This window comes from Gavia stellata, chromosome 6 (assembly GCF_030936135.1).
Source record: "Gavia stellata isolate bGavSte3 chromosome 6, bGavSte3.hap2, whole genome shotgun sequence".
Lineage (NCBI taxonomy): Eukaryota > Metazoa > Chordata > Aves > Gaviiformes > Gaviidae > Gavia > Gavia stellata.
The window spans coordinates 35,797,557-35,820,191 of record NC_082599.1 but is presented as its reverse complement, the minus strand read 5'-3'; the positions used below and the strand labels follow the sequence as shown (position 1 = coordinate 35,820,191).

At 38.4% G+C, this 22,635-nt stretch overlaps 1 protein-coding gene across 3 annotated transcripts in view; it reads left to right on the top strand.

Annotated features, from left to right (window-relative positions):
- Positions 1–22,635, top strand: part of HYCC1 (hyccin PI4KA lipid kinase complex subunit 1) — a 49,221-nt gene that overhangs the window by 14,319 nt on the left and 12,267 nt on the right. For 2 of the 3 annotated variants that reach the window (XM_059818615.1, XM_059818618.1), the window contains exons 1-10: positions 5,320–5,348; positions 7,825–7,904; positions 8,808–8,909; positions 13,967–14,146; positions 17,062–17,142; positions 17,561–17,676; positions 18,013–18,108; positions 20,000–20,116; positions 20,851–20,938; positions 21,480–21,639. In XM_059818615.1, the coding sequence (XP_059674598.1) occupies positions 7,854–7,904; positions 8,808–8,909; positions 13,967–14,146; positions 17,062–17,142; positions 17,561–17,676; positions 18,013–18,108; positions 20,000–20,116; positions 20,851–20,938; positions 21,480–21,639 (991 nt within the window). In that variant the 5' untranslated portion in view covers positions 5,320–5,348; positions 7,825–7,853. Of the gene's footprint in view, positions 1–5,319; positions 5,349–7,824; positions 7,905–8,807; positions 8,910–13,966; positions 14,147–17,061; positions 17,143–17,560; positions 17,677–18,012; positions 18,109–19,999; positions 20,117–20,850; positions 20,939–21,479; positions 21,640–22,635 lie in introns of those variants that run through there. The other variant, XM_059818616.1, reaches the window with a different exon arrangement.

Below are 22,635 nucleotides of genomic sequence, written 5' to 3'. Positions count from 1 at the left end.
CAAGATCAGGAAATCTTATTTAAATCTATATCATGGAAAGGTCCATTGACACCTGATTCTTCAAGGCTGACGTTCCACATTGTCATCTAAAGTGTAAGCTGCAAATAAGGTGGTTGCTTCTGGCACTGACAGAGGGTGGTGGGGAGAAAGCAGCAAAACTGAAAAATGCCCTTGGCAATAAGAAATTCAAATTGACTGCAGTTTCAGTTCCTAAGGTTCAGTAACCCTTACAAACTGCTGGGAACAAACATGTTCAGAACACTTATCTGTGTGTAGGTTTACTACTGTATTGTGAAGACAACTGCAGTAATGACCGTACTGAATCAGACCAGAATTTCTGAAACCTCGTTGTCTAACAGTGGCTATGAATAGATGCCTAGAAAGGAACTGAAAGGGGAAGCTGGAAGAGTGTTTTGTGGGAGCAACTTATGACTTCAACTTTCTGAACTGGAAGAAGTGCTTTTATATTTAGGGGCTGTGGATGTATTCTTCCATGAATGTGTCCAGGCTTCTTTTTTCTGTGCATCTATGTAAAGTTCATGTACTTGGACTTGGGACTCAATGCATATTTCCTTTGCATTGTTTTTGGTAACCCCTTCTGTTTGTTTTGAGCTTGTCACCTATGGATTCACCTCATGCTTGCTAGTTCTCCTGTTAGAAGACTTTGAACAGCCATCTCTTGTCATTTCAGGAATTTGCTTGAGCCTGAGTGAATGATACTTGGTGCTCTGTAGCAATCTTGTTGACACTGCCTGATTTTACACTGAAGATAGCAATTATCAGAGAATATTTGATACTGAATCTTTGAGCACTGCTTGCATTGTGTGCTTGAATAGAGCATGTCACTGTTTCAGGCTTTGCATAATGGGGTTTTTGTTTCTTTGTGCAAGTTTGAAAAATGTCAAGAAGTCAGACCTGGCCTCTGTGCCAGAGTGGTTTTTGGAGTCCAGACTAGCATCAGTTTCTTTTCTTAAGAGACTTAGAATGATTTGCTACCCATTACTGCACCTACAAGTGTCTGTTTGAACAGGATAGCTTGACCATATTCCAAATTACATAGTAAATGAACAGATTACTGTATCACTAGAATGATTTGTACATTAACATCAGGAAAACACATTCTCTTTCGCAATTTATTCAAGAATACACTTGCCTGAGTGCTGTTTCCTCGTCTGAGGCTTACCGAGGATTCTGTCTTTGTCTCTGAAATGCGTTGGGAGAGAAAAGGGTTCAGCAACATTAATTTGAAGTATAGACTGTAGTCCTTAAGTGAACTTGAGGTATGATGTAGAGCTGATTAAAAAGTTTTTAATACTACTTGTACCACTTCAAAGGGTAAGAAAAGTTGAGTCCTAACTGGCCCTTCCTTGCTTTTGTATACAAACTACTACAGAATACAAGATCAACATGTAACCAGGGACTTGATCTCTTGTGGGTTTGGTACATCCTACCAGAATGCTCACAAGTTTACTTCGTTCCTCTTCTGGGATGAGTTGACGAATTTGGCTGATGGTTCTTAAAAATCTTAACTTTCGCCTCCATGTTTCCCTTAGGCTAAAAAAAATTTACTTAGCAAATAGTACAAACTTTCAAGCAGATACTTTTCAGATTAGGTAAGGACACAGTATATGCTTTCCCTCATCTTCCAGCAAGTCCCAGAGGACAGGACTTGAGCAGTTTTTGGCTCCTGGTTTTGTTTTTTTCAGCTCTGTGACTTCCACTGGCAAATACCTAATACTGTGGTTCCAGAAGGTCAGTTCTGCAGAATTCAAAAGTTCATTCTTCATCCAAGTCCAGCCTCCTTGTACTTAATCCAGTAAATTTCATTTACACACATGCATTCTGTGGATGAATTCTACAAAGGCTGGGTATCTATAAAGAATAGGAAAGCCACCTATTGTGAGAATTTATTTTTAAAGAACAACCTGTGCATGTGTTGTCCGTGATTTCATTCAAGGCTATGATTGTATATTATTGTATTAAAAAAGTCTTGAGTGACAGGTATGAAAAACTGAAGCCAGTTAAGTAGATGGATCCATTAGTAAGTTTGCCAGAGAATACATCTTAATCCATCTTGGCTCGCCCTCCACCAGCTCAGTGCGTAGTAACTTCCCCCGCTCCTTAAAAACAGTGAGTTCAGTAAGTTCCTGTTGTATTTGTGCTGTAGTGGAAAAAAGAACGGTCTCTGTAGAGACTTTGTAGAAGTCTCTTCCAAACAAGACTTGCTTTTATCAGATAAACTTGCTTGATATCTTATTCCAGTTGTATTACTCATCTTGAAACAAAGCAAAATGGATTGCAGGCCTTGAGTGGAATGTGAGTTAGACCTATTCTCCTCTTGCTGATATTAGAGCTCAAGTTGCATATGTCCTAGGGTTCCAATGTTACAGATTAGTAAGGGCTGTATGGCTTTATGTATGCTTGCTTTAAATAGATGTTCTACTAGGAAAGGTGGTTTGTTAATTATTGTTTAGTATAAATCCTATCTCTTGCTGCTAATCCAAGTTGAGAGTCTTGCAGAAAATACTCCAAAGTGCTTTTAACTCACAAGGCATAAACACACAGATAAATTTGCCATGTGTTAGCTGGGCTGCAGTAGCTATACATGCTTTCATCATGTGGCAGATGTGAAGTAATGTGGTAAGACCTGCAATGAAAGAGTGTTACCTAAAGTTGCTTTACTTCATGTATTATGTAAGCTAAGGATATGTATGCGCCTAATAAGTTCAACAGAGATGTGACAGCCTGACTGTAACTGAGATCCATCACAAATAACTTTGTGGTATCATTTGAATCTGTGAGACTTCTTCCTCTTTCCTGCAACTGTCTTCCATCAGGATATCCAAATGACTCTGCCTCTTAATCTCTTGGAATGACAAGCATGGGGGCATTCGAAGCTGCTTGTCAGTTTTAGTCAAAGTATTTTTTTATTTGTGGGGACAAAAGCAATTTGTTTTTAAAGAAATTCCCGAACTCCACTCATCTGAACTCTTTGCAGGGACTTAAGAGGAAGAGACCAAGGAAAAAAAGTCTATTCAAAGGGAATTATGTGCTGGTGTACCTTAAACCAAGACTTTTTGGGGAGAAATGCTGTGTAGTGCTTGCTGTATTGTTTGAATTTTCATTACAGTTTTGGTATTTATAAAGTACACTCTCAATATAATTTTACAGATTTTTTCAAAGTAGCATGTATTTACTTCATTCACTTTATGTTGCTTTAATTCTGTAGTGACTGGGGCATCTAATGCTTACAGTGTCCTGTACCTTTGCAGTTGAATCCACTCAAACAGAGCTGTAATTAAGGCATGCTTTTTTAATCCTTTTGGGATTTTTTTCTGTAAAAGGTTAACAGATGCTATAAATTAGACCTTATTTTGGCCCATTTTGTGCTAAAAATTCCATTTTAGAGTTAGTTTTGTAAACTTTCTGTGGGCTTCAGAAAAAATTGTAAACTGAAATTTGTTAATCCTGCCTTTAGAGCAGTCTTGGGTTTGCCAACTCTGTCCATACATTCACAGAATCGTTAAGGTTGGAAAAGACCTATAAAATCATCAAGTCCAACCACCAACCCAACACCACCATGCCCACTAAACCATGTCCCACAATGCCACGTCCACACATTCCTTGAACACCTCCAGTGATGGTGACTCCACCACCTCCCTGGGCAGCCTGTTCCAATGCTTGACCACTCTCTCAGTAAAGAAATTTTTCCTCATATCCAGCCTAAACCTCCCCTGGCGCAACTTGAGGCCATTTCCTCTTGTCCTGTTGCCAGTCACTTGGGAGAAGAGAGCAATGTTCACCTCTTTGCAAACCTCTTTCAGGTAATTGTAGAGAGGGATAAGGTCTCCCCTCAGCTTCCTCATCTCCAGACTGAACAACCCTAGTTCCCTCAGCTGCTCCTCATAAGGTTTGTGCCAAACATTGTTGCAGCCCAACTTGATCTATTATTTAACTAGCACAGAATGTGGCAATCCTCAGCAAAACAGTAGGTTGTCTGCCTGTTTTAATAGATCCCATACACCTGATGTGTGGAATTGAAGCTTTTTTACCTTCTAGGGAGAGATCAGTCTAACAGATAATCTTTGTCTTCAGGGAAAATAATTATAATATTAGATTTCTTATTTGTGACACTCAAATGTGTATTGCTGTGGATGCATATGTGCTTGAGGTTAAACAGTGTATTCAGAAGGTACATGCATTAATGCATGAAGGTGAAATGACAGTCTATTTTCTGTGCATCTCAACTGCCTTAACTCTCAAAGGAATGCCTCTGCTACTTTAAAAATCAAAGACCTGATCAGCAAAAACTTTGACCTGTTTCTTTTAGTTCAGCTTTTTATAGAGTTCCTTTCAAAAGTTCATGCTTTTGCTAAAAAAAAGACTTGCCTTCAAATACACAGTCAAAAGCTTGAAGTGTTCTCCATAGTCAAATGGATAATGCCAGCCAAGGATGCTCTTACTGTTTTTACTGGTCAAATGAATTCTATATTCTCTGGGAGCCTTTAATCTGAAAATAATGCTTGATGGATCAGTAGAAATAGGTACAAAAAGGGCATCTCTTGGATGAATGTAGTGTCAACTATGGACTTGGAGCATCCAGGACTCCTGGACACTTTTAAGTCATGGGGTTTTTGCTTTGAATCATCAATATTAGCACAGGCATTTGTGCTATTAATGGGGCTCAGTAGGGAATGGTTACTATTGTCAACCCTGCTGAAGCATGAGGTATTGCAAAAGCCTTTGTCCGCCTTCACAGGAATGAAAGTAGGGCTAGTAGGTCTTGTGATTCTGTAGGAACTGATGAGGTCGTTGCTTCAATAATTGTGGTAGGACTAGCCTTTGCGTTTGTTAGCACACAGTATTATCCGTGAAAGCCTCACTTCACAGCAGGGTTTGACACACAACCTATACCATTCAGAGGCCACTAATCCGTATTGTCATTATTATATACCTTTAGAGACCATCAGTGCTTGTCAGAAAGAGTTGATATGAAGGAAACTCATCTAGCTAAATGACAATCCTTCCTGTTTCTTTGTTGGAACAGGATGACAGAATGGATGAGGTTTGAATGGACCTCTGGAGATCATCAAGTCCAACCTCCTTTGCTCAAAGTAGTGAAAATTGGAACAGGTTGCTCAGGATCTTGTCCAGCTGGGTTTTGAGTATCTCCAAGGATGGAGACTCCTCAGCCACTCTGGGCAACCTGTTGCAGTGTTTAATAACCCTTACATGAAATCACATTTAAACTCTTTTTTAGTGTATTTCAATTTGTACCCATTGCGTCTTGTTCTGTCACAGGACACCAATGAGAAGAGCCTGGCTCGGTCTTTGCTTCCTCCCCTCAGGTAATTATCTACATTCATAAAATCCCTGTGAGCCTTCTCTTCTCCAGGCTTAACAGTCCCAGCTCTCTCAGCCTCTTGTCATGTGAGAGATGCTCCAGTTTGTCCATCAGCTTTGTGGCTCTTTCCCAAACTCTTTCCAGTATGTCCATGTGTCTGTTGCGCTGGGGAGCCCAGTGCTCTAAATGTATCTCACCAGAGCCGAGCACAGGGCAGGATCACCTCCCTTGACCTGCTGGGGATCTGGGGGCTGTTGGCAGTCTTTGCTGCAAGGGCGTGTGTGGCCAGCTCATGTTCCCCTTGCTTGTGAAGACCCTCAGGGCTTTTTCTGCAAAGCTGCTTTCCAGCTGTTTCATCGTCCGTTGCAGGGTAGAGCTCCATGAATCCCTGCTGCTCTCCGAAATAAAGGGCAGCTTTCCTTCCTCACCATCCCAGACTGTCCTTAAAAAGCCCATACCCTGCCATAGCCATAGTCTGGTTGTGTGAGCTATGCTGCTGGGTCTCAGCAATCCTGTTGAAATCATAGCCCTGCAACTGCACCCAGACCACTAATTCCTCCTGCTTGGTTGCCATGCTGTGTGTGTATTGGTGTATGGGCACTTCAGAGGCACTCAGTCATGCTGATTTGCTGGAAAAGGTATTAGAGCTTCCCCATCATGCTGTCTTGCAGGCAGTGCTTTATATATGTGCTTACATTTGAGGTGGGGCCCTGGTTAGCTCTGTTTTTTGTCTGAGGTCTCTCTTGCCTACATCACTCTGTACCCTTTACTTGCCCACGCGGTCTGCCACTTCCTCACTTGGCTGTGTGTTTCATCTACCTCCTCTGATGTTGCTAGTATCCTGCCCATGGAGCTGCCCCAACCCTCTACCTGCCAGGAGAAGCCTTTTAGTGGAACTGCTGCTGCATTGTATCTCCTAAGTGTTTACAGCCTCTACTGCTGTTTTCTCCAGAAATTAAATCTAGTCCTGTGCAGTTTATAATTCCTTAGCCCTTCTTTATTCCCCTTTCATCCTCAGAATGTTCTTGTATGCTTTGTGCAGACTTGCCTATCTTTCTGGGGTTGTAAGAGGCGATTACCCTAGCTGGTTCCTAATGGTTTCACCTGACCAGGTCATTTATTTAATGATACTGCTGGGGGCGGGGAGTGGGACTGTGCATAGCAGAAATCTCTAGCTGCTTACACTATTATTGTGTATTAAAATGATTCAAGAAGTTGCTGGACAGTCTGTTCAATTTTATTCCTTTTGCTGTTCGTGTCTGAATAGTCATTTCCTCACAATCATGTCCTATGCATTGAAAGATTTTTGGTCGCTTTCTCATAAGTAAAGCCTTACTTAAGTATATTTTTTCCCCTTGCTTTGGAGGGTTATAGTGAGCTCTCACTGTTATCATGTCTGGTTCTTCTCCCTTTAGGCTTTGTAAAATTCTCTGGATGTATTCCGCTACAGCCTGGATTTCAGAACAAAATATTTGTATTTATATTATACAAGGCAATTCTTCCCCTCTTTTCCTTTCTTGTCATTCATAAACAAGCCCATACTTGGGTATCAGTACTTCATAACTAATTTTAAACTGGCAATGCAAAACTTGATGGGATGTCTCACATGACTGAACATTTCACCAAGTAAGTGTTAATTTTTTCCTCAGATGAGTATTTAATTTTGTCACTGTTTGAAATCCATGGTCACAATTTGGATAAACTACTGTGTGTTGTTGAATAGTTTACCTGTGCCTAGGGTATCCCCTACAGCATGCTCTTTTAATAGTTTTGTATCTTAATGGTATGTTGCTCTTTGTTTCAGAATAAGCCGTTCCAAAGGACAGTTGTTTTTAAGTGTTTTTTCAAAAATTAAGAGAAATCAGAAACTGATTTCAAAAGTCACTCTGCATCTCTTGTGTTCAAGTCTTACTACTGATGATCTTGCTCTGCCTGAGATTGTGCAGGATGTTGGGCAGGGGACTCCATCTTAGGCTACATGCTGAGGCAGCAGGCTCGTTGTCTTGCAGTTGCCATTGTGGGGGAGGATTGAAAGGTTTTCTATGAGCCTTTATTTCAGTGACATTTTCCAAGTTAGGAATAGCAGCTGAGTAGGAAAAACCTAAACAGTCATTTCTCTTCCGTGAGTCCATACAGTTTTCTCTTGACTTCTGTAAGCTGAAAAATAAATTGAAATTGAGAAGGTAATATCTTCCGTTTTCAAAATGCCATTTCTGCAAATCTTTGACTTATTGAGCTTCCCACACAATACATACTTGGAATTTATTAAACTGTTATACATTAAGACTCCCATGCTTAATGCTTCCAGCAGCTTACATAAGTGAGGTAGAATAAAAGTTCAAAGTAATGTCAGCATGTGAAATGTTAACAAGTAAAAGCATGATAAGATTCTTTAAATATTCACAGGGACTTAATTTTCATCATCTGCTTAACGCAGTGACTACATAGTTTTCACAAACTGTGTTTGCTTATTCTTTCAGGCTGAAGGTTTAGGAACGGATGTTGGAAGATGTTAGCTGTGGATACTGGGGTTGTGGAGGAGTGGTTATCAGAGTTCAAGGTAATATACTCTCAGATATTTAGCCAGTAGTGTTTGAATCACTGCTGGAGCAGTATGCAAGAGTGCTTGATTGCTGTAGAAAATGAAGAAAAATAGTAATCTTGGATTTCGCTGAGATAATGTGATATATACAAATGTCTGCTTGAAAGGATTTTTTTCCTTGTCCTCTTTGGAATTACATACTTTCTGATACAGAGCAGTGAAAATGTGTATTACAGATGAATGGTCTTGGTTTGAGTACGGACTAGACTTGAATATAGGTTTTATTCCTGGACTCCTTAGATATACCAGGAATGTGCTTACCTATCTGTATAGTGGAGTATGATCTCCTTTGAAGGACTGCAGATAAGAAGTACTGTAAGAGCTATGAATGGTAAGTTTAAATGTACAGCTTCCAAAGGGTTGCTAAAAAGATTAGATTTTTTTTACCCTCTTAAGTACTGGCAGAAAATCTGTTTAGTGTTACAGAAGAGCTGTCATGTCAACTGGAATTTGTGTTCTTTCAGAGTAATACTATATTCTGTAATAATGTTCACTAGCTGTGTACAATCAGTCTTGAGAAAACTCCTTAAAGTATGGATCTGCAAACTGCTAAATTTCACGGTAAAACTTCAGTGGGGTTGCACCTGTGAAACTCTTGGTTTTTATCTTTCTCATCCACTGTCATTACATTCTGTATGAAACTGTCTGCAAAATTATAAAATGCAGTGTGTCTTCTGGCAATTTTGTTGTCCTGAAAACATGGTGATATCCATAGTAAGGATTTTTTTTGTGAAACAAGTTTTAATTTACTATAAACTCTGATAAATAGTAACTTGAAATGGAAAATTGTTGTTGAAATTAGCTGTTATATTTTAATGATAAAAATTGTTTTTTCTAGTAGTTATAATATTTTTATTTCAGACACTGCCAGAAGCATCCATATCCAGCTATGCTAGAAACTTGAAAGACAAGAGTGCTTTGATTTCATCTCTTTACAAAGTAATTCAGGAGCCACAGAGTGAAGTGAGTATATTGGATCTCTCACACAAAATGTCTGACATAACACCAGCAGAATAATATAAGACCTTGCGTGCTAGTTAATTGTGTTCTAACTATGTGAACTACAGAACTACATGAAGAGCCTCCCTCAAAATGCTTGTTCTTAGCAATGACATACTACCATGGAAACAATTAATAAGTTTTGTAACCTACTGATCATAGCTAAGCTTGTAGATCATGCTCATGGGTTTCAGGACTTGGGTATAGATTTGAGAAATATGTTAAGGAATTGAAAAGATGTTTGAGACTGACAGAATTCTTTCTGTAATTCAGTATCACTTGAATGTGAATCTATAGCTATCAGAAGCTTGTCTATTACAACCCAAGAGAACAATGTTAGATAGAAGAAGGTTATCAGAAGTAGTCAGGATGGATTCACCAAGGGGAAGTCATGTCTGACCAATCTGATAGCCTTCTGCAATGGCATGACTGGCTGGAGAGATGAGGGGAGGGCAGTGGATGTTGTCTAACTTGACTTCAGCAAGGCTTTTGACACTGTCTCCCACATCATCCTCATAGGCAAGCTTAGGAAGTGTGGGTTAGATGAACGGACAGTGGACTGGTTTGAAAAGTGGCTGATAGATAGAGCTCAGAGGGTTGTGATTAGTGGCACAGAGCCTAGTTGGAGGTCTGTAACAAGTGGTGTTCCCCAGGGGTCAGGACTGGGTCCAGACCTGTTCAATATATTCATCAATGACCTGGATGAAGGGATAGAGTGCGCCCTCAGCAAGTCTGCTGATGACACAAAACTGGGAGGAGTGGCTGACACACCGGAAGGCTGCGCTGCCATTCAGTGTGACCTGGACAGGCTGGAGAGTTGGGCAGAGAGGAACCTTATGAAATTCAACAAAGGCAAGTGTAGAGTACCGCACCTGGGGCGGAATAACCCCACGCATCAGTACAGGTTAGGGGCTGACCTGCTGGAGAGCAGCTCTGTGGAAAGGGACCTGGGAGTCCTGGTGGACAACTGGATGACCGTGAGCCAGCAATGTGTCCTTGTGGCCAAGAAGGCCAATGGCATCCTGGGGTGCATCAAGAAGAGTGTGGCAAGCAGGTCGAGGGAGGTTATCCTCCCCCTCTACTCTGCCCTGGTGAGGCCGCATCTGGAGTAGTGTGTCCAGTTCTGGGCTCCCCTGTTCAAGAAGGACAGGGAACTGCTGGAGAGGGTGCAGTGAAGGGCTACGAAGATGATTAGGGGACTGGAACATCTTTCTTATGAGGAAAGGCTGAGGGACTTGTGTCTGTTTAGTCTGGAGAAGAGAAGGCTGAGGGGGGATCTTATGAATGCTTATAAATCCTGAAGGGATGGGTGCCAGGAGGATGGGGCCAGTCTTTTTTCAGTGGTGCCCAGCGACAGGACAAGAGGTAATGGGCACAAACTTGGTCATAGGAAGTTCCATCTAAACATGAGGAGGACATTCTTTGCTTTGAGGGTGGTAGAGCACTGGACCAAGCTGCCCAGAGAGGTTGTGGAGTTTCCTTCTCTGGAGATACTCAAAACTCACCTGGACGCATTCCTGTGCAATCTGCTCTAGGTGAACCTGCTCTGGTATGGGGGTTGGACTAGATGATCTCCAGAGGTCCCTTCCAACCCCTACCATTCTGTGTATTTGTGCAAGGTGGTCATGTCATAGGAGTAGAGGTTAAAAACAAAATTAGCTTTTTCACTCATTCCTAGTCAAGCATGTGTTGTGCTTTGCAAGGATTGATGTTTCTCTGTATCACTTTTTGGACCGTTCTCCAAGCACCTGTCACTTTGTGGAAGGGGCTACTTGGAGCTTTCCACATTGTGAAAATACTTATAAACCAGCAGTTAAAAAGACAAGTAATTTCTTTCAACTGTTATTTGTGACCTATTAGCTGCATTGTGTAATGACAACTTGCTCTACAGTGTAGGATATGTGCTATTCTTTCTTATCTCATGTATGTAATGCAAAGGGGAAGGATTAATGCGTGAACACTACAAATACTGCTGAGATTAAAAACAGACAAACAACTGCATCTGTATACCTTTGCATATATGCACTTCTAATATAATAATCTATACCTTAAAATTGTGATTAATCTCATTTTGGGGGATGGATGTGTTCTTTTTTAAGCATTTGAAAAGTAACCGTGTATTTGCATCTGTGACTGCATTTTCCTGCTGGTTCATATTTGCTTTTCATATGGGTTTTTTGGTTTGCTTTTCCAAGAAATTAATAATCCATTTGTGAGATAAAGGAACTACTTGGTTGCTATAGCAAAGAAATATCCAGTTCATAGTAGCTCTGTCAGTAAAGAATTTGTTAGTTACTTGGAGGTTCCTGGGCCACTGGTAGGTGAAAAATGTAATTCAATACCAGGGGAGTCTTCAGTAGATGTGAAGATTTAAAGGACTTTTAATTTGACTCAAGAGTCCAACAGGAAAAAAAAAAGTCAGAGGTTTGTTTCTTCACAAATTCAAGATTTTTTGCTTTCTATCTAAAACACTATTGCTGTCCTTTTAGATAGTAGCCATGAAGGCATTTGCTTTAGGAAATAAAGTGTTTGCAGTGTCTAACACATTTGGATGCAGCTTAAAAGGAAAAGGGATGAAATTGCTTGGACATTCTTCTGTTCCAGCATTAAAAATTGTTTCAGTCTGGGTACCTTTCAGAACTGTTTTAGTGTAAAACAGTATCTTGAAACAGCAACAATTATTAGTGCATTTTGATATCAGTTGTAGCATGCGGCGGCATTTTGAGTAAGAAAATCTGTTTTTGTACTGATTATGCATTTAAATGTGTTGATATAAAGCTGTCTCAACTGAGATAACGTCGTAAACATGGATACCTGTCATAGCTTTTAAAGTTCAAGCACATCATTCCGAACTGATGCTTCATTAAAGGAAGCATGCACACTGTGTGAAATATGTAAGCTGAAGATGGAAGGTACTTGTGCTGGTAAAGTTTTCTAGAAGGATCTTTGGTAGTCTCTTAAAACTGATGACTATTTTAGCTTGGCATGATTTTTTTTGCCTTTGCTGTAGATTTTTCACAGATTTTTTCCAAAGAGAAGCTATATCTGTCAGAAGCTAAAAGTTCCTCTTTTCTTGAGTGGTTCAGATTGTCCCAAATTACTACTTAAAAACAAGCAAAACTTGCTAAGATCCTTTTGGGTTCAGAAGTAACTTTGGGAGGTGAAGAAAGGTTGACTCAACTTTCTTTGTATTCGGGAGGAAAAACTTAGGAAAGCAAGCAGATACTCTTTTCTAGCATGCTGTTCTGGTGGTGTTGCCTCCTTTGTTGCAATAAAGTGAGGAAAATACAGAAGAATGGGTTTCTTACCTTTTTTGAAAGCTTGTTCCATTGAAAAACTGAAGGTGTGACCTAAACAAATAGCAGAAGAACTGAGTGTTGTAGTTAGAATTAAATGGAAAACGTGATCTGCATGTTACTAGCAGTAAAGTACGTATCTATAGTCTAGTTTTTAAGGGTTTTCAGAAAGGTGTTGAGCAATACTTTACTTTCTGAACTGAAGTGCAGTGGCACTTCTAATGATTGTGGTATCTTTTCTCAGTGCAATCTCTAAAATACTCTAAAATGCATGTCTGGTTTGGATTCCATCATTTTCAGGTTGAAACTTTTTGGGATTTTGTGCAGGAATACATTTCAGTGGAGGCCTGTTACTAGCCTGAACATTCCTGGTTTTGAAATTAATTTAGAGTCTATTTCTGTGAGTCATGTAGATGAACTGTTAATCCATTAGTTCTTGGAGGTAAGAAACAAGGTAGCAAAACTAGTCCTTTAGTTATGTTACATTTGAATCCTGTCTTTCAGAGATTTGCAGTTGGAGAATGTCACATTTTATGTAATGCTTTTTTTTATATACTAGCTGGAGCTGATAAAATGAATTCTAAATAGCTGGAATCTCAGATTTCATTTTGTAAAGTTCAGTAATATAAATGAATCCACTGCCTAGATTCTTTTTCAGGGAGTAGTTCCTTAGATGATAGAGTCCTCCTATTTGTTATTATTTGCAAATAAATGATTTAGATTTAATTAAAAATCCCCTTTTCCCCTTCCCTACCCCACTTTATTTTTTTTTTTTTAAGAACTCCTTTTGTAGTTCCAAACTCTTATCGATGGTTTCCTGCCAAGAAGTATTTTTGAGTACATGCTTTTGAGTTTTTGCTTGAGAGTTCAGTGTCCAGTTCAGCTGGCTTTGAAAGTGCCTACTGGTTTTGACAGTATTTTCCACTTGGGTTAGGAAATCTCCTATCTAGGTGACAAAACAAAAATATAACTTCCGTACATTGATGCATGATGTCTAATACTAACACTGTGTTTTGTCCCCTAGCAGAAGTAGGTGGTAGCACAAGAATATGCATTAAATCCAAAGCGGAGTGCAAGCTGATTGCCTAATTGTTTTAAAGTCTTTTTTTACCTTGTTCTAGCTCAATGTATTACTTCCATTTATGTCAGCTTAACAAATTTGATTGTAAAATTACTCTTGAGGCTTCCCATTTCTGTCACAAACCTATACATTGAAGTTTCTAGAAGATTTTAATGAGAATGGAAAAGTGAACTAATTCTACTGTATACTAAGTTATTGTAATACTTGGAGTGTTATGCAGCTCTTCTCACTTGGTGGATAAAACTTCTAGCAATTTGTGTGTACACTGTTGGAGCTCTAGAATAGCAAGACCTTTTGTTCAGGTGCTTTTCCTGTATATTAGAGATATTGAGGGCATGGTATGAGGTGTGGTGATAACAAGTATCCTCTATGCCTTTGAGGCTGGAGGAAGTGAGCCAGAAATGAAAGGAGATATTGGGATTCTTTCTTCACATGGGATGGAAGGCTCTACTTTTATCATCTGAAAGTATGTTATGAGGGATGAAAAGTGTATAAGGTGACTTGGGCAATTATTGCATCAGTTACTCCCTAATAGCTAAAATGTAACATTTATCAGTTTACAGTTTTGTCCAAAAGATTGATCCACACCAAGTTGCAGTTTCTTGTAATGTTTTATTCATTCACAGTTGTAATTTATATTTCAGCTTCTGGAGCCAGTTTGCCATCAGCTCTTTGAGTTCTATCGCAGCGGTGAGGAACAATTGCTACGATTTACGCTGCAGTTTCTACCAGAATTGATGTGGTGCTACCTTGCTGTCTCAGCCAGCAGAGATTTGCAGAGCAGTGGATGCATAGAGGCTCTTCTCCTAGGAGTTTATAACTTGGTTTGTATTTGCATGTAATTATTCAGGCCTAAAAATATTAGTGTGCTTTTGGGGGATACTATATTTTACTGGGGAATAATTAATAATAATTTTGTTTCAGAATTGAAATGAAGTGATTGAGTATCTCAGTTTTGACGCTTCAAAATGGTGTCTGTGTCAGAAATCTGCAATATGAAATTTTATTATTTTGGTGAATAGTTTCTCTGCTCTTCTTGTGGTTCCTGGAAAGTAATGGCTGAAGGAGCCAAAGGAGTCCTCTTAATTTTTTGTTAATTATTGGTATGGTGATTAAACTTACATTCTGCTTGAGGGCTTTTAGACATGCTACTTCTGAAGTGGTTGCCAATATTTTCTGGGGTATTTTGACTATCTTGACTAGAAAACACAAAAAACCACTTTCAACAAACTCTTAGGACTCGACTGCTGAACAGATTGCTTAGCTTTGAGAAATTAAAGGTCTCCTTTCATTTTGTAATAACCTTGACTTTTTTTTCTATTTTGTATGAAAAGATACTGTTTGTTACTAAATTACTGCTTTGAAGAACAGAACTATGAAGGAACCTTTAAGAGCACCATATTTTAGTTATGCAATTAGTCTTTATAAAAAGCTTTATGTTATGTCCATTGGGATTCTCTTCAGTGTAGTTTCTATGTTCTGGATGTTTTAGGAAGGCTTCTTGAGAAGTGCAATGGTGATGAACTTCAAGTCTCCTTTTCCCATTCTGAAAATTTAGAGAAGGCAGCTCCCATCCTTCTAAAAATAATCTCAAGTGTCTTTACCAAGCAAGTGAAAACATTTTTTCACCCAGGAGTCTACTTAAAAAGACTTGAGCCCTTATATTCAATTCTTCTTTAGGCAGAGTAACAGGCTTCATGTGTTTTGTGTGTGCTTAGTTGTATCTGAGAAGAAAAGCATTCCTGGAAAGCATTTGATGTATCTCATGCCTTAAGTCAGTTCACTCCTTTATTTCCATTATGAAGTCATCTAAAATGGTTGATGGATGTGGCTATAATAACTTGTCTTTCTCCTAGAAGGTATTATATTTACAATTAATCTTGAAACCAGCCCAGTACCATCTTCTTTTATCTATGAACAGTTTCTTCCTCAGTTAGTAACATAGCTATCCATCTCCAGCTGCTTGGGGTCATAAGAATTTTACAGCAAGCTTCTGTAGGAAGCTGTAGATCAACCTGATTTTTGGAAACTTTTCCCCCTTCTGCTTTAAGACATAGTGAATGCTTATGCTAAAGTAATGCAATGTTACTGATGCTGACTTCTTCCCCTCTGATGTGATACAAAATTTGTAGCTTAAACAATCAAGATGGTACTGTTCTTCAGTATACAAGGTTGAAAAAGGTAGTAGGTGACCTGCTTAGATACTTATTTCCTCTTTAAACAGCTACTTTATGTTTTCAAAAGCAAGAGGAAAGATGTAGCCTAATACAAATAGTAATCCTTCTATAAATATTTATGACCGTCTCTTGGAACTTGAGGGAATTAGCATGCTCAACAGAGTCCTGCAGTTTCTTACTGAAGGAAATTGAAAAATTAAGTATTGCTGAGAATAATTTAAAATCCACTACATTAACAGGGGTATGAAATTATTGTGGCTGAACCTTAAGATCATGAAGCGGTTTGTTCTACTTTCAGCTTGGAGACATACAGTAGTAGTGCATGCAGTTGATATTTTTGGCTTTCCTGGCTTTAGGTGTCAGTTTTTTCTAATATGCTTCAGATCTTGAAATGCAATTCTGAAAATTAATTACAAACAAATTACAATAAAGAGTCGAAATAATGATATTTTTAGGTTTTAAAAGTTTGGATGTAGCCAGTTTCTCTTCCCTTCTCCTCCCATATATTCAGGAAACTGTTTTCCACATTGATGCAGAAGCGATATTGAAAATTTAAAGTATCAGTGGTTTATGTGGAGAGTGGAAGAGCTGTATAACTCTTCAGACAGAACAGCTCTCTATGCCTTTTTGATACTTCTCAGTCTTCCTTTACCACTCCATATTCTACTTTGACATGAGTTTTAATAATTACTGTGCAAAGTTAGTCCTTCAGCCTTCTAAAACGTGGGTTTTAGGAGACACTGAAGCTCCTCTGTAATCTCTACCTTTGGATAGATGAAATCTGCTGCTGAACTTTAGAAGAAAAAAAACCCTGAAGTTCTTGTGTGTGTAGTGTTGGTTATTGGTCAGGTCTGCTTTAGAACTTCTGAAGTTTTTTATTTGAAGTACTTCAGTGCTCTTTTGTGATACGTACGCACATCTTGTTTTTTGCCTCGCCCATTAGTCTTCTCCTAGCTTACATGAGTGAGAAGTCTGCCAACATGCTGCTATGGTGGTATCTTGCAGGAAACTAGCTTCTCTAAAGCTTCGCATTCATGCTTCTTTCAACTCTCTAAGTATGGAATTATCAGACTTGGGCATCTGCAAATACTATGATGTCTGCTACTATCAAACCATATGAGGCTGCAGTAATTCCAGAGCTATAATATTTCCAAAACAAATTACTTGTACAGTCATTACTTGATGGGTAAATAATTTTAGAACAGAATTATTGGGCATTCACCTTCACAATTAGCAAATAGTGTATAATTAAAAGAAGACAACACTGTTTAAATGTATTGAGATTTCCAGTTAGTGTTTTTAAGGTGGACTATGTATGCAAATGCATGTGTCCTTTCCTAAGTCATTTGAATAGCTTTCAGAAACAAAGCAAATGCACTGTGATAAAAGCAAATACAGAGGTAATTTCTAGCTTGTAGCTTGGATTGTTCTAGTATCCCTATCTGTCCCTATAATAATTTGTTGACTTTCTTCATCCATTCACCCTCACCCAGCATTTAACATTTTTGAATGTCTGGTTTCTGCAGTACAGGGTAGCCATTGGTATCTTCTGTCTTTTTCAGGAGATAGTTGACAAAGAGGGACATAGCAAAGTGCTGAGTTTCACAATTCCGTCTTTGTCCAAACCTTCAGTCTATCATGAAGTAAGTGATATCTGCAACATAAAGTTGTTACTGATTGTGAAAGGCAGTATGCTTTGGGGGCCTGTTTGTTAAGAATAAAAGTGAAAAGTAGTTTTAACATGTTGCATGATGACATAGGAACATATTTTTCAGTCTTCTGAGTACTACTAACTGGACTCTGAGGCCTCTTCAAGACTGAATAGTCATAACTCCATAATATCCATGTACCAACTATGTCTGTCTTTTTTCTATTCAGAAGCCACATACCTTATCTGGTGTAAAAATAACTGCTCAAATCTAAGACAGCTAAGCAGTCAGTTAACCTTAAGCCCGTTGAAAATTTATGTACAAATATGGTGATGCTGATCATTGTCTATTTTCACTTGCATTGTAGCAAGATTTCAGGTAGACATGTTTTGAATGACCCTTTTTCCTTTAGCCTTCCAGCATTGGCTCCATGGCTCTCACTGAAGGAGCTTTATCGCAGCATGGTTTGTCCAGGGTTGTATACAGTGGACCTCATCCTCAGAGGGAGATGTTAACAGCACAGAACAGGTGAAATTGTATAATAGGATTTTTCCTGAGAATCACTAATGAATCTTAATTTCTTATATTTTTTTAATATAGTTATATGCTGAAGGTGGATAGGTGTATGCCGTGTTTTGTGGGTTTTTGTTTTTAAACACATGTAAATGTAGATGCAAGATGACTAGCAGCACATATTACTACACAAAGAGGAAAAGCTTACAGAACCAAACTACTCAATTGTCAATTTTATTGAAATGAAATACCAAATCTGTTCAAATAACTCTTGCAAATACCTGTGTAAACTTTTTTGTTTTCAAAAGTAAAACTGGTAATGTAATTCTTACGTTTTCTGGTAAATCCCAGGTTTGAAGTGCTGACTTTCCTTCTGCTCTGTTACAATGCTGCCTTAAGCTACATGCCTGCAGTTTCTCTTCAGTCACTGTGTCAAATTTGTTCAAGGTAATTTCTGTATGTTGATTACACTTAAAAAGGCATTTTCCACTTGAAATTCAGTTTGAACTTTTTTCATTAAAAAAAAAAAAGCTTCAGTTTCCCAGAAACTGCTTATAAACTTGACTTTTTTTCATAAGTGTTTACAGCTGCATTATTTGCTTTTAAAGTATCTCTTATATAACTTTGGGTTGAGATCTCAAAATGGGGAAGCAATGACCGGGCTTATATGCAGGGCTGTGAAGTGGAGAAGTCAAATCAAGGGAGCTGTTTGTTTTTAATCGGAGTAGTTGTAGGTGTTTTAACTAAATAAAATCAGAAACGTGTTCTAAAATCTTGGTAAATTTTGCGTTGCAATTTTGCATTGCAAGCTTAATAAATATATTTGGATGCTGTGCGAGTTGAAACTTTCTTGAAATTATAGTAGATCTTGAAACTAGAGTTCCATCCATTCTTACAGATACTTTGGATAATGCCAAAATCTGCTGTTACTTCAAAAAACAAAACAAAACAAACCTCCAAACCCCACTTCAGCTTTAGTGACAGGACAAGGGGCAACAGTTTTAAACAGAAAAAGGGTTGATTTAGACTGGACATAAGGAAGAAATTTTTTACGATGAGAGTGGTGAGTCACTGGAACAGGTTGCCCACAGAAGTTGTGGGTGCCCCATCATTGGAAGTGTTCAAGGTCATGTTAGACAGGGCTTTGAACAACCTGATCTAGTGGAAGATGTCCCTGCCTGGGAGGCGAGGTGGCAGGGGCGGGAATCAATGATCTTTAAAGGTCCCTTCTGACCCAAACCATTCTGTGATTCTTCTTTCATAAACATCTCATAATGTTTTTGTTTCCTTGCATGTTGTCACTAGAAAATCTTTTTTCTGTTATTTTTATTTGGAGATACGGGGATATCAGGATGAAGAGTCAAATTTAGATCATAGTAGGTGCGAAGTACATGCTTTGCTGAGCCATAGAGATCTTGGGGGTGTTGTCTGCCTTTTTTTTTTTTTAGTAGCCAAAGCAGAAGAGGAGTTGTGGGATAGAGAAGGAGAGGAAAAAAGGTGCAGTAGGTTAGTGGCAAAGTTATTATTAATAAAAAACGGCTCCTGAAATCTAGTACAGATGTAATTTGAAAGGGACTGCAATACAATTGTAACACAAATGTTTTTCTGGAAAAAAATAGTTTTAAGAGGAGTTTTACAAGCTCTCTGGTATTGAAGCTGAAGAATTGAAGCTTTCTGAGACTAAATCTTCTAGTCTATGCTTTGGAGAAGGAAATAGTTTGATTAATGTCATTAAAGGTCATTCCAGAAGTCCAGTGATAGCCAATGAATTGAAGATTTCACTACTCAGTATCTTTTGATTTCCAAAATGTTTTTACTACAAAACCTGATGTGGAATTTAGTTCAGAACTAAATTCTACAGCTGACTTTAACTGTATTTTAGAATAGTTTTAAGAATGTGACACTTCTGGTCTCTTTGCTTGAAAGCTTGTATGCAACTTGCATGTTATATGCAATGACTTGCTTCTGTCTGTAATATTAATAGTTGCTGTGCTGTTTTATTTCCTTAAATACCATTAACTTATTTTTTGTCTGTTCTGCAGCAAATGCATGGATTCATAATGACTTTTACTGGCAGTTTTCTTTCATGTTCCACTGTAGTATAAATGTAACAGGAGTGTCTAGGATGTCTCTGTTTTGAAGGATTTGAACTCTGCCAGTAGAGGGCATACCCTTCTTTAATGATAAGAAATAGTCTGCTTCAGTACAGCGTTGTTGATGAATACCTTCCTGTGGGTCTATTGTAGTTAAAAATGTATACTAAACACCTCACTTTGTAGAGTTCTATACAAAGGTTGTTCTACATTATTTGCTAATGACAAATGCATGATTTCTTTAGAATTTGCGTCTGTGGATATCCTCGACAACAAGTGAGAAAGTACAAGGGAGTCAACAGTAGGATTCCAGTTTCATCTGAATTCATGGTGCAAATGCTAACAGGGATTTATTATGCTTTGTAAGTTTTTTAATATGCATATAAAATAAAGAAATGTCAGCTTAATTTCTATACTCACTTAGGCGTGCTACCTTTTGAAATCTTTTATTTTCTCGTGGACAGATGCTATGTCTAGCAATAAGGTCCTCAGGAAGAGAACATAGTTCTGCAACTGGTTAGCTGAAGTTACCTATGTCATATTGGGGAAAGAGGGCTAGAACAGCACTTAATGGGTATAACTGTTGATATGAAAAAATCTTTTAAAAAAACTTCTTCCAACCATTGTCTACTGTCCATATCTTTGCATGCTTAGTTTTGGCATCAGTCTAGTTAAGGAAAAAAGGTCTTATTCTTTCTCTGAAATGCTGATGTCATTTACCCTTTGATAGTCATGTTAATGTGTAAAGCTCTCTTATGAACTGAAATAATTAGACACTAATAACTCAGGAATACTCAAAAGGTGGAGTAATATTAAAACAGTCCTGTTTGAATTTCAGACTATTTCATGACTAGCTGATCAATAACTAATTATGTCATTTTTAAACGGCTCAGGGTAGCAAATGAAAATAAAACTTTGTCTCCATAAATGCTGCTTCAGAACAAGTTCTCTAAATAGCAGGCTTACTGCTAATGAACACAAGAAGTTCAACTCTAAATTGAGCTCTCAAAGAATACTAAAACTGTGAAGGTTATGTGACCAAGAAAGTTCATCTTGATATAGAAGCTTATTATTATGTATATATTTACCTTTGTAGTTATAATGGAGAATGGGATCTGGCTCGTAAAGCTATGGATGACATTTTGTATAGAGCACAGCTGGAACTGTATCCAGAACCTCTGCTGGTAGGTGTTGTATTTCAAGACTCTTTTTTTTTTGAGTAGAATTTTTAGTCTAGGAAATCCTTCCTGTGAACATGCATGATGCAACATCACACCAGGAACCTAAATCCTATGAGGTCTATGTGGCTGTGTTCATGTGAATAGCTAGATCTGCCAATATGCACACACATGCACAGGTATTTTCAATGTACTTAGTTATTTTGTCATCTTCCCTAGTGAACAAGCTATTTTCAGTAGAATGCTTCTAAGCCTTGAAAGCTTAGATGATAGTTCAGAAGCATTCTGAAGTTCATGTTAAGTAATAGCCACATCTTTAAAGTGGAAACATTGTTTTAAAAAGTGGCAGGTATTAAATGTAACTTAGTTCTGAGAGGTAATTGCAACCAGCATTCTTCGTAACCTGTGCAAAAAGCTAGTGCACTTTTTGACCTTAAACTGGAATTGTACACAGTATTCTTGGATTAATAAGAATCCCTTGACATAATTCTTCCTCTAAAATTTAAATGTTCACGTTAAGAACTTAACTGCATCTTTTCTGTTCTAGGTTGCTAATGCAATAAAAGCTTCACTGCCTCAGGGTGCCATGAAATCTAGTAAAGAAGGTACAAGATGCATTCAGGTTGAAATTACACCTACTTCATCCAGAATATCAAGAAATGCTGTGACTAGCATGTCCATCCGAGGGCATAGATGGAAAAGGCATGGTAAGAAACACATTTTGCAATGAATTCTCGGTTTTTTACATGTGTTTAAAATAATATTGAGAATTTTGTTATTGCACATCTTTGTTGCTAGTAAGCAAGCAGGAGTTTGGAGGTTTTTTATTTTCTTAACTAGTAAATGGGAATCTTAATGCAGTTCAGATTAAGTATATTCTTTTTTTTAAACATGTTTAAGGAAATAAACACAAAAAACCTTTTTGTTAAAGGGGCCTGTACAAAGTTTTTGATTCTTTAGAGGCCAATGTTCCTGTTGTATTCTGAAAAGTAATGTGTAGTACCTGAAGCAAAGCAAATATTTAACAATTTTACTGCAGCACCTCATCTGTCTTAAATTATTTAAATAAAAATTGGATTGAAGGACAGAAGGAGAAATTACTATGTTTGGTGTTGTGGTTTAACCCCGGCCAGCAGCTAAGCACCACATAGCCGCTTACTCACTCCCCGCCCAGTGGGATGGGGGAGAAAATCGGAAGAGTAAAAGTGAAAAAACTTGTGGATTGAGATAAAGACAGTTTAATAGGTAAAGCAAAAGCCGTGCATGCAGGCAAAGCAAAACAAGGAATTCATTCACCACTTCCCATCGGCAGGCAGGTGTTCAGCCAACTCCAGGAAAGCAGGGCTTCATCATGCGTAATGGTTACTTGGGAAGACAAATGCCGTAACTCCGAATGTCCCCCTTCCTCCTTCTTCCCCCAGCTTTATATGCTGAGCATGACATCATATGGTATGGAATATCCTTTTGGTCAGTTGGGGTCAGCTGTGTCCCCTCCCAGCTTCTTGTGCACCCCCAGCCTACTCACTGGTGGGGTCGTGTGAGACGTAGAAAAGGCCTTGACTCTGTGTAAGCACTGCTCAGCAACAAGAAAAACATCCCTGTATTAGCCACACTGCTTTCAGCACAAATCCAAAGCATAGTCCCGTATTAGCTACTATGAAGAAAATTAACTCTATCCCAGCCAAAACCAGCACATTTGGGCA